The sequence below is a fragment of the Sphaerodactylus townsendi genome, linkage group LG09 (genome assembly GCF_021028975.2).
Source record: "Sphaerodactylus townsendi isolate TG3544 linkage group LG09, MPM_Stown_v2.3, whole genome shotgun sequence".
Taxonomy (NCBI): domain Eukaryota; kingdom Metazoa; phylum Chordata; class Lepidosauria; order Squamata; family Sphaerodactylidae; genus Sphaerodactylus; species Sphaerodactylus townsendi.
The window spans coordinates 93854884-93866818 of NC_059433.1; the positions used below are offsets into that span (position 1 = coordinate 93854884).

At 40.5% G+C, this 11935-nt stretch overlaps 1 protein-coding gene across 1 annotated transcript; it reads left to right on the forward strand.

The window, feature by feature from the left end:
• The first annotated feature begins 889 nt into the window (after positions 1-889).
• Positions 890-9219, forward strand: LOC125439136 (myelin P2 protein-like). The gene is made up of 4 exons (XM_048508059.1): positions 890-1043; positions 3373-3545; positions 5367-5468; positions 8979-9219. Exons 1-4 carry the CDS (start codon positions 971-973, stop codon positions 9027-9029), a joined length of 399 nt encoding a protein of 132 aa, XP_048364016.1. The 5' UTR covers positions 890-970; the 3' UTR covers positions 9030-9219.
• The last annotated feature ends 2716 nt before the right edge of the window (positions 9220-11935 follow it).

The window sequence follows — 11935 nt, forward strand, 5'->3', positions numbered from 1 at the left end:
GAACGGAGTTGATAAAGGTCCCTGTGTGACAATTAAAGCTTTTAACATGCATGTGCAATTTTTGGACTTACTTAAATGCATGGCAGTTGGGAGACAAGACAATAGAAGTACAGGTAGCATGTGAGCCAGTGTGTTTTTGTAGTTAGTATTTCAGACTAAGACTTGAGAGAGTTGAGTTCAGATTTACCAACAATACACAAAGCTCACTGGGTGATTTTGCACTACTGATTCTCTCTCAACCTAACCTATCCCATAGGGTCTTGTTGTGATGATGAAATGGAAGAACACTAACAGAGAACCCAGTACACTACCCTGAACTGCTTGGAGAAAAGGCAGGGGTGACAACTTAATGGATGAGCTGAGCTGGTAAAAATAATTTTCATCTGCTGCAAATTCAAATGGTTGCATAAATGGGTCCTTACTCTGGGAATCAGTCAATTCAAGTTGCAGTTCTGAAAATCCAGAAATCAGCCTTATTAAAACATTTTTAATGTCACGGCCTTTCAGAAATATTTTATACTCTGTTGTTTCTTGTGGGCAGGACAATCTTTCTCTCCATTTTGAACACAAGGCTTTCACGTGCAATCACACAATACACATAAAAACAAAAACTTGTTTTAAGGAGACATCATAATACCATCATATTGGATCACTTTTCTGGCATCCTAGCAGAGAATACATACTCTGGTGCCCACAACACCCTCGGAGCTGTTCTGCCTTATGTCATAGCCGAGGCAGCGGTGGCAAGCTCAATGCTGCTGGTCTTGAGATTTGGCTTGAACGACTTGGACGTTGAGACAAGGGGCTCATTGTTGGCCTCTGATGTCCAATTGCGTGGGGTGGTTCTAAGCAATAGACGCCTAGGACATCTTTTAAAAGGACACAGTTGAGATGAGAGTGACTCATAATGCTTCTGCATCTGGCCTTGCTGCTGGTTTTTTCCTAAGAGGACACTCATCCAACCTGCAAAATGTGCGACAAATTTGTGGGGTCCTGGAAACTGGTCTCCAGTGAAAACTTTGATGATTACATGAAAGAACTGGGTAAGAAATTGTTGATTTGAAGATTGCTACTACCACTCTTCTTTTCGCTTGTAGCTTCCCAATCGCTTTGGGTTTAATTTAAGAATATTGAAATGAAGGAAGAAGTCAGAGATTCCCCGCCCAGTATTGTAATAGTGCCCTAAGCCTTTCCTTTTCTGTCAGCGTGGATAAGAAATGAATTTTAAAAATTGTTTAATGGGAAATTTCGGCAGCTAGGATCAGCACAATGGTTACAATTTTTGTTGGGAATTATTAGTTTTCTTTCACAGCAAGTACCGGTAGGTAGACACAATATTAGGCATATACAGTAGATGATATTTGCAGTTATTTTTGCTTTAACATATAAACAAATCTATTGTGATTATGCTAACAGCATTCATTTTCAATGTTATTCTCACCATAGGAACTATTCCTGTTGATTCTATTTGCTTCTGATGCTAAACTTGGTCCTTGAATGCTTGGAATACAAATTTGTCTGGTAATTTTGCCAGAGAAATAGGATTTGGAAAAATTATTGGAATAGAATGAAGATTAAGAATGGCCACCAGTTACATGCTAAATGTATTTGTTTCCCTGGATGTTTCAGTTTCCTTTAGAAAATTTTAAAAGAAAATAGGCTGGATACAGGCAGTTTGTGAACGGAGTCAGTGGAAGTTATTTCTGTCAATTCAGCATCTGCCAAAGGACCCCAAAAGTGGCTACTGAAGATATGGCACATGGCATGAGAGGGAACAGAAAGATGCAGTAATTGGCTACAATTGTCCCCAGAGTCCTGCATTTGCTCTGATGCTGAATTAACAAAAATAACTTCCACTTCACAAACTTCTTGGTTTCCACCTGTTGTCTTTTTAAAAAATTCTGAGGGAAACTGAAATATGTAGGAAAACAAATACATTTAGCATGTAAATGGTGGCCATTCTTAATCTTCATTCTATTCCAATAATTTTTCCAAATCCTATTTCAAGCAGTTAATTTTGGTGCATTTCCTCATCTTGCCCACTCCCATTTCATCTGGCATAATCTGGAAAGCCCCCTTTCCACTCATCAGCATTTCAGTGGACATTAAGGGAAGATGGTACCATTTCCTTCTGGTAATTTACTCTGTTTACTGAAGCCTTGGAGTTAATCTATCAACAGATCATAGTTTATGCTGCAATAAAACTATGTTAGTGTTTCAGTTGCCACTTGTATTCTATTTATTTTTTGCTTCAACGGATTAACACACATGGAATTATTTTAACTGGACACACTGTCTGAAATAGTTGAAAAAGAACTAATTCATGTCACTTATTGACCACACTGTTAAATCTGATTTCATGTTATGTTTTAAAAGGTGTGTCCTCAAAAGTCACAGTGATCCATATAGATTCAAGCAAATATAATTCAACTAAAATAACTCTGTGTAGGGGAAAGTATGAACACTATTGCAAATGAAGTAGGTCGCAAGAGTTTCTTTTAAATCAGAGTTCAGACTAGGAATGTACACTTAACATACATTTACATGCAGACCAGTTTGTTCACAAGCAAATACATTCTTATGCTTCATTCCACGCACAAGGGGGGACATATTTATTCCCAGACAAAGGGTATTGGGGGATGTGAGTCACACATGAATGGCAATCTTAAGTTATCATTTGTATGTGTGAATGAAACATCACAGATCAATTATCACAAAATGAAATTTCTTGATAAGTATCAAATGGAATAATTTTCAATAAAATCAGTTCAGACATTCAACAGTGCATCACCAAGTTCAGAGTACTGAAGAGAAATCCACACTGCACTCCTAAACTTAGGTACACCTTTCTAAGCCCTTTGGGGACGGGGCGGTATAAAAGCTTAAAGTATAAATAAATAAATAAATAAATCCACTGAAGTCAATGGGCTTAGAAAGGTGTCACTCCGTTTAAGATGGCACTGTAAGTAAAATACATGCATGGACAAATTGGATTTCAGAACTAGAAAAAAATGCCATTTTAAAAATGTCTCAGTTTTGTCTTCCACTGACTGTAGCGGTACATCAACTTTCTGAGACTGCATTTGCTTGTTTTTTAAACAACCAGTAGAGCTTATAGGAGCTTGCTTTTGTTATTTAAGATATAACATGAGAAGCCCTAATAATTTGCCTAATAAAAAGTAGGTCTATTCAGATCATTTGCATCCAGCTGTATCTTCTCCTACAATCTTACATACAAAGTGTTTGTTTTGCTTTTTCCTAGGGTTATCAGATATATACTTATTCCTATGAGTTTGGTAATGTGTGCAATACGATTGGAGATATTTTTTGCCCCATAGTATATAGCAATATTTGTTGAAATCCAATTTGTAGGTGTGGGGCTGGCTACCCGGAAACTTGGCAGCCTGGCCAGGCCTAAGGTCAAAATCAGCATGAAAGGTGATGTTGTAACCATCCGAACTGAAAGTGCCTTCAAAAACACAGAGATCGCTTTCAAGTTGGGTCAGGAATTTGAAGAAACCACTGCTGATAACAGGAAAACCAAGGTGAGGGCTAGTTTTTTTTAAAAAAAATTGTAGCTTGGCCAGGTATCTTGAGCAAGAAGCAATCTTTTCCTTTTAAGAGAGCCATCATATCACAGATCAGCATAGTGCAGGGCCTGCTCCCAACCCTAATAACTTGACACAGAATGCAAATAGGCCATAAACATTGTGAAACTTGTCAGATGCTTGCAGTCATCATTTCAAAGAGATGGTAGTGAAGAAAGAGAGATTCTCTGCAAGATAAATTGCAAAAGTGCTGTGTATAGTAAGCAGTAAGAAAACTAGTGGTCCCTTGGCCATTTTCAGGTCCTATGCTGGACCAATTCAACTGACTCTCCCTGGACTATGTTGACAGGCTGTAACATCTACACATGCCTCCTGGATCCATGCTCAACCTGGCTGGTGAAAGCCAGTTGGGATGTGGTGTGGGCTTCCTTAAGGAACATTATCAACTTTGTCCCTTAGTATGGGGACTTTCCTTTAGGGTTTGAAAGAGGCATGGTAAGGCCACTCTTAAAGAAACCACCTCTGGATCTTATGCATCTTTCCATCTACCACTCAGTATCTTATCTCTTCTTGGGCAAGGTAATTGAGAAAGCAGTTGTGGAACAACTTCAAGCATTCCTGGATAATGCATTAGTCAAAGTCCTGTTCCAGTTCAATTTTCATGCTCGACATGGGGGATGGAGACATTCTTGGTCATTGGCACTGATGACCTCCAAAGACACGAGGACTGAGGCGGGTCAGCACTGCAGATCTTGATCAGCTTGATAGTAGCATTTGACAGTCACATGTTGGCTAACCACCTAGTCAGTGATGAGATTAGTCAGAAAGCCTTGCAGTGACTGTGCTCATTTCTCTGAAGCTGAGGACTGAGGATAGCTATTTAATATCTGTATGAGTCCCATTGCCATGTTGATCTGGGAGAAGGAGGTTGGACTGAGTTGCCATCAATTTGATGATAACACCCAGCTCTACTTGTTGATGGGTGACTAGCCAGATGGCCCCAGATATGCTTTCCAGTAGCCTGGAGGTCGTGATGGGTTGACTGAAAGAAAACCAGTTGAAATTAAATCCATCAAAGATGGACATCCTGTGGTTAGGGAGTGGAGGTGCTACTGGGGAAGGCCAATTACCAACTCTTGATAGGGTGCCACAGTGGCACCACCCATGAAGTGATCCATGATGCCTCTTTGGCCAAGTCACACAGGTAGCTCACCTGGCTTTTTACCATTTTTGTCTATTGGCATCTTAACTGTTCCAAACTGTTCCAAACTGACCTAGCCACAGCAATCCATTCAACGGTCATCTCTAGATCAGAGTACTGAAACTCGTTCTGTGCCAGGCTTCCCTTGGGTCTACTCTGGAAACTCCAGCTGGTGCAAAATGCAGCAGTGGGGGTCCTCACCAGGACCCCATGGTGGGCACCTGTTCAACCAGTGCTCCACCTGTTGCATTGGCTCCAGATGGAGTACCAGATTAGATTGAAGGTGTTGGTATTCACCTTTAAAACCCTAAATGGCTGTTGTACCTAAGGGATCGTTTCTCCCATTACATCCCCCGAAGAACACTTCGATCTGCAAACAGCAATTTGTTGGTGATCTTGGTCCCAAAAGAGGCTCAAAGGAGCCAAACACGGGTGTTGTCCGGAGCAGGTGTTGTCCTCGGGCACCATTTCACTCTGATATGCCTCTGGATTTCATAGAAATCTAAATTATTTAGATTTGCTTTCTCATCTAAACAGCTTTCTTGGCTGTAGATTTTAGTGTGTCAAAAACCATGTTATGACAGTTACATTTTGATTTATTCTTTGGGTCCCTGCAGACAGTCATAACCTTAGAAAAAGGCTCATTGGTTCAAGTGCAGAAGTGGAATGGAAAAGAATCAACCATAAGAAGAAAACTGGTTGATGGGAAAATGGTGGTGGTAAGTGAACATCTTGTAGTCACATATGTGCTGTTGTCCCAACTTTGTCCCATTTGGGAAAATACATGTACCGATGGGCTGCACCTAACTATGTACAAAACAGCAAATAATGGCTCTCCCGAGCTATTTCAGGTTAGGAAAAGGCACAGGTTTTATCATGGTTTCCCATCACATCTTCTAGACTTGATCCAAATTGGGGCTATGTGTGACTGGGAATTAACTTCCCAGCACTGAACTTAAGAACATAAGAACATAAGAACAAGCCAGCTGGATCAGACCAAAGTCCATCTAGTCCAGCTCTCTGCTACTCGCAGTGGCCCACCAGGTGCCTTTGGGAGCTCACATGTAGGATGTGAACGCAATGGCCTTAGGTAGACCTAGGGTAGAAATGAGGAAAACATAACAAATAGTTAGGTTCTAACTCTTCCATTGTAATTAATGGGATTTATGTTATTGTATCCAACACGTTTAATTGTGTTGTACACTTCAGTCATAGATATATGTGTCAGAAGAAGCAGATCTCCAGTTCTTACAAGTTAAATGATACTAACCTTCAAATTAGATGGATTGAGATTGGCTGGTTTTAAACTTTTGTCTTTTGATGTGTCCCCTTTACTGACTTTGTGTAGATTCAGGTGGATAGCCATGTTGGTCTGAAGCAGCAGAAAAAAATGGTTGTGGTGGGTTTTCTGGGCTGTGTGGCCGTGGTCTGGTAGATCTTGTTCCTAACGTTTCACCTGCCTCTGTTACAGCGTGTAACAGACTTCCCTCTGTAATACACTTCCCTCTGAAGATGCCAGCCACAGATGCAGATGAAACGTTAGAAACAAGATCCACCAGACCACGGCCACACAGCCCGGAAAACCCACCACAACCAGTTGAATCCAGCCGTGAAAGCCTTTGAAAATACAGCACAAAAAAGTTTGAGTCCAGTGGCACCTTTAAGATCAACAAAGTTTTATTCTTTGTATACACTGGTGTATCTAGGGGGACAGAGGAGGCAGACAAAACAGGCACCATTTGCCTGGGTCTCATAGGGGGGATACATTTTCACCACCCGCCCTGTCCCTCTCCCTCCATGTATCCCCCCACCCCCAGCCTCCATCCCTCTGAAATGCAGCTAGCTTCCCTCCAAGTGGCACCACAACTGGCAATAAAATGGGGGCATGAACAAGGCAGGGAGGGCATGTTGTTTCCCTGGCCTTCTCCCTGCCCAGGTCCATAGCCACGGTGGGGCAAAAGGGGGCAGTTCCCCATCAATCATTTGCCATGGAGCACTAAAGGTTGGTGTGAAATCTGACAGAAGTCTTTCAAGTGTAAATTCTCTATAAAAAAGGGAACAGAAAGATGTATTGTTGAAGGCTTTCATGGCTGGAAAACTTACACACACTGATAGATATCTACATAAAAACTCCAATCATCACCCAGGACAGAAAAGGAGCACAATAAAAACTTTGGTAGATTGTGCAAAAATAATTTGTGAACCCCACCTCCGTCAAGGTGAACTGAATTACCTAAACTGGGCTGTACAGGCTAATAGTTACTCCACTACAGACATCAGAAGAGCTGCAAGACCAAGAACAAACCACAGGAAAGAAGATAAACAGCCAACAAGAGGGAAAGTATTCTTACCATACATCAAGGGAATCACTGATCGTATAGAGAAACTGATGAAGAAACATAACCTCGAAACCATTGAAATCCACAAGCACATGGACAATTTCAACAGAATCAAGACAGTGACTAATGAACACCACCCAGACAAAGGAGGTCTCCAGGCAGTAAGCAGTCAAAGGGTTAGTGAACACCACCCAGAGCATCACCCACCACTCTAGGCAATAAGCAATCAAAGGGATCAAAAGGCCAGGCTACTGCAAGGCAGATGCCCTTGCTAATTGATTATGCTATCTTCATGATTACTCACATGCTAAATGGGTGTATCCCACCCAACACATGCAAATCAAGCTTGCTAATTGCACCCTTTACACTTGTTAACAAGCAAATGGTTATTTCTCCCACCTTGGACATTCCACAGGTATATATGCTCCACTTGGTTTACTACCATCAGATCCTCTGAAGATGCCAGCCACAGATACGAGGCGAAATGTCAGGAGAAAATGCTACCGTATATACCGGCGTATAAGACGACTGGGCGTATAAGACGACCCCCCCACTTTTCCAGTTAAAATATATAGGAGTTTGGGATATACTGCGCCATATAAAGAAAGTACCCGGCATATAAAGAGCGGTAATTCCCACACACTTTACAGATGATTTCCCAGGGTTCAAAAGTAGTCTTATACGCCAGTATATACAGTACTAGAAGATGGCCGTACAGCCCGGAAACCACACAACCCCCCAGAAACAAGTTCGAGCAAAAATCCTTGTGAATTCTGTCATAAATCTTTCCAAGTTTGAATTCTTTATGCAATGGCTAAAACAGAATGAATAGTTAGCAAGACTAAAGAGTATTGATTTCAAAAGCCTGCAAGCAGTGAAGTAGAATCATATTGAAGGAGAGAGAGATTAAGTGATGAAAGGGTAAAAAATCATATTGTACTAGACTCTGAACAAAGCACAGAAAAAGACAGAGGAGACAGAACAGTGTTCCACTAGAATCCTGAAGAACTCTTATTGCTAAGAAAATTATTTTTGACAGGACAGGAGATAAATATTAAGGCACTTAGGCACAAATCTTTCGCTAATTAATGTGACCCACAGGAATCTTATTCACAGGGAAGGGTTGTGATTTTTTAATATTGGGAGCTTCATTTGGCATCACCTTTATAACTTAATCCTGTAAGAAAATGGACAGGTTAATAACTATAACCCAACAATAATTAAGTTTCAAGCATAGAACTGCAGCAGAGACCTAGGCCTCTTCCGCACACGCAAAATAATGCGTTTTCAAGCCACTTTCACAACTGTTTGCAAGTGGATTTTGCTATTCCGCACAGCTTTAAAGAGCACTGAAAGCAGTTTGAAAGTGCATTATTCTGCATGTGCGGAATGAGCCCAAGAGTTTTTAATTTGTTCTCCACTAGGTACAAAAAAATTATAACCACAGCTTAGTTACCCCAAAACAAAATAAGAACTCTGAGCTACAGATAGGCGTTCTTAGTTTGAAAATTCTGTTTTTAGTGACAAAACTTTCTGTTTCCTTTGCAGGAAAAATTATGGAGAAAGAATGTTTTATTTGCAGTTACAGGTGTCAAATATGTAAAGCAGTTGTATGAGAGGTGCCACTGGACTCAAACATTTTCCTACTGACTTTGGATAGTTGCGGGGGGGGGGGGGTCCCTCTGAAGTCTGTGTATGTGGTTTTGGGTAGGATCAAAACATTAACCTTTTTTCTAAAGGCTGATCTGGGGTTTCAAATATGCAAATAGGTGTTAGATGGATACCTCCAGTTTCCCCAAATGAGTGGTCTGCTGAAAAAAGGGTCAGGGCCTAGCAATTGTTCCCCACAATCCTAGTTCAGATTCCCAAATTATTTTTTCTGTTTTTTAGGAATGCATCATGAAAGGTGTCACCTGCAGTCGCGTCTATCAGAGAATGTGAGGAATCTTCCTGTGTCCAGTAACTTAAATTTAGCTCTTCGGATCCATGATATTTTTGTGGCAAAATAAGACCATTCATCGCCTCTTTTACTTCCTTTTAATAAGGAGCAGCTATGCTACAAACGTACATTTCAAAACCCACTGTAGTAGTGTGAAAGTATTTGTGATTCAATAAATACTTGCAAATGTAAGCCTGAGAAATATATTATTCAGTGAAGTAACATTTTAGAACTGATCCTTCAATATCTTTCCACAATAATAATGCATTATTTTAATACTGAGGATCAATCCATTGACAGCCATGACCCATGGTGGCTAAATGGAGGTGTGCTTGTTTAAAGGCAGTGTATCTCCATGGAACTTGGTCAGAAGCAATGTTCTTCTGAGTACAAGTTTCTGTGGCCCAATCTACAAAGAAATCTTTGGTATCTATGCTCTGCTTTCAGGCCTTCCAGGGCCAGGGCAGAACTAAATGGGTAATGTTTCTGATTCAGCAAAGAGGACTTATAATTTATGATCTACATTCAGCTGCAGAGAAGTTCATATTATATCTTTATTAAGCAGAGCCAACACTGTATTCCAAAAAGAATTCTTTCAAAAAACTATCATCATCAGCAGGATGAGGGAGAAGGAGACAGAACAAGATTTCTCAACTTGCAGGTGGCAAGTGGAATTATAACTGATCTCCAGATGACATAAATCACTTGTTAATTATTGCATCTTCATTTAAAACATTTCTTCCACTTGTCTTGGAGAAAAGGCTGATTTGGAAGATGGGTTGCATGCCATTATACCCTACAGAGGCCCTTCCCCTCCCTAAACCCCTCTCACAGGTTCCACCCTCAAATCTCCAGGTAGTTTTGAATCTGGAGTTGGCAACCATATATGCTTCAGAAGCATACACAGTCTATAGAGTTTGTTTTCAACAGTCACAGCCACCTGAGTTACTGAGGTTATTAGGAAGCCTTATTGGCTAGTTTTTTTTACCTCATATGTAAATCACCTTATGTATGAGAGTCTGTTTTACCCAGCTGTCATCAGGCCTAAGTGTCTTCATTGTTTATATTAATTTCTGAATGACCATTTTATAATGTCCTGGTATTGGGGGTGGGGAAGGGAATAGTTTCCCTCTTACAGACTTGTTTGGCACATTTTTTATAGAAAAATAATAATGTGAAAGAGTCCCATGGGAGCTGGGAGTTTTTTCCAGAACAGGAAAAATGCAGTTGAGCTGATAGCACTAATGACAAAAACAGATGAGGTATGCAGTGTATCATATTCATGCACAGGCAGTGTTTGTTTAAACTCTAAACTTCTTGTCTTGAGTAACGTCAGGAGAAGTGAGGAGGAGGTGGTTCCAAAATCTCACTTCCTAAAAAGACTTTTTGGCTGTCCATGTTGACAGGATCCTGAAGGTTGTAAAGTCTACCACATGCCTCTTGGATCCATGCTCAACCTGGTTGGTGAAAGCCAGTGGGGATATGATGTGGGCTTCCATAAGGAACATTATCAACTTTGTCCCTTAGTATGGGGACTTTCCTTGAGGGTTTGAAAGAGACCATGGTAAGGCCTCTTAGGAGGATAACTGAAACATCTTTTTTTCTCTCTTCTAACATTCATCAACTCATCAAGAGTTCTGGGATATCAAAACGTTTGCACTCAATATTTTGTGATGTTTTGGTTGATCCTAATAAACACATATTACACTAGATTCTGCATCTAGATTCTACCCCTCTGTCCCATGGGTCAACTTGACTACCTACAATTTTTCTCCTAAGTGGTTGATTGTTTGGAAAACTGGACAAAAATGTAGCATTCATTACTCCTTTACAATTCAGGGAGATAAACAAGCTTATCAAAGAGCCAATTGTTGCAATCTTGCATTTCAATGTGCAGCTCTGGAAAATGGACCATTGTACCAAAGGCAGGGAAAGAGGAGACTGACAATATACAACAGACCAAAGAACAAAGCATCATTAGTTAGTAATTGACAACACTATCCTACGCAGAATTACTCCAGTCTTAAGTCCACTGAAGTTAATACATTTACAATGGAGTATGTCTGCATTAGAAAAATAAGGGTGAAGTTTTTCACAAAATAGTTTGTATTACATTAGAATTTTGGATGCTGTCACTGTTTCTCAACATGCTTTCCCACGTGTTGTTTCCTTTTAACAATATACAATGTTATATAAGGAAAGGAATGCATCAAAGGCTCTGGACTGAAATGACCAAACTTTATTTTCTAAGTCAAATATTTGGATCAGAACCAAGCAATTCATATCATGTGGACAAATGTCATGTTAACAACTTAGGGTTTTCTCCCCTTTCAATTTAGGGTTTCAGCTAGGGTTGTTGACTCCAGGATGGGAAATTCCTAGAATTGTGTGTAGAGTCTGGTGAGGGCAAGGTTTCGGAAGGGATTGGACCTCAGCAGAATATTATGACATAAAGTCTGCATAAAATAAAATAAAGTCTGCAACTGCAAGACTCATTATCTCCAGAATAAGAAGAAAATCTCTAGAGACTGGAGATCAGTTTCAATTCTAGGATATGGCTGCTTTGGAGGGTACACTATATTGTAGAATACTGTACTGGGGTCCCTTTTCTCCTAACCCTGTCTGGTTCCATCTGCAAATCTCCAGGAATTTCCAACCTGGAGCAGCAACCTTAGTGGGTATAGTTCTGCTTAGAATAGTGCTGTAAGGGCCTCCTTGGGTTTTAGCTGGTAAATATTCTGTTTTCTTACATACCTTTCATAGATTTCTTCCCCCCCCCCCTTTCCCCACTATTCCTCCAAGGACTTCCAGAAAGTTGGCAAGGCTGTATGGGGCATTTCTCAGCAAGGCTTCTGTTTGACCAGTGGATAATTGATTGGCTTGGAAGATTTTTTAAAAGTTGCTTTGT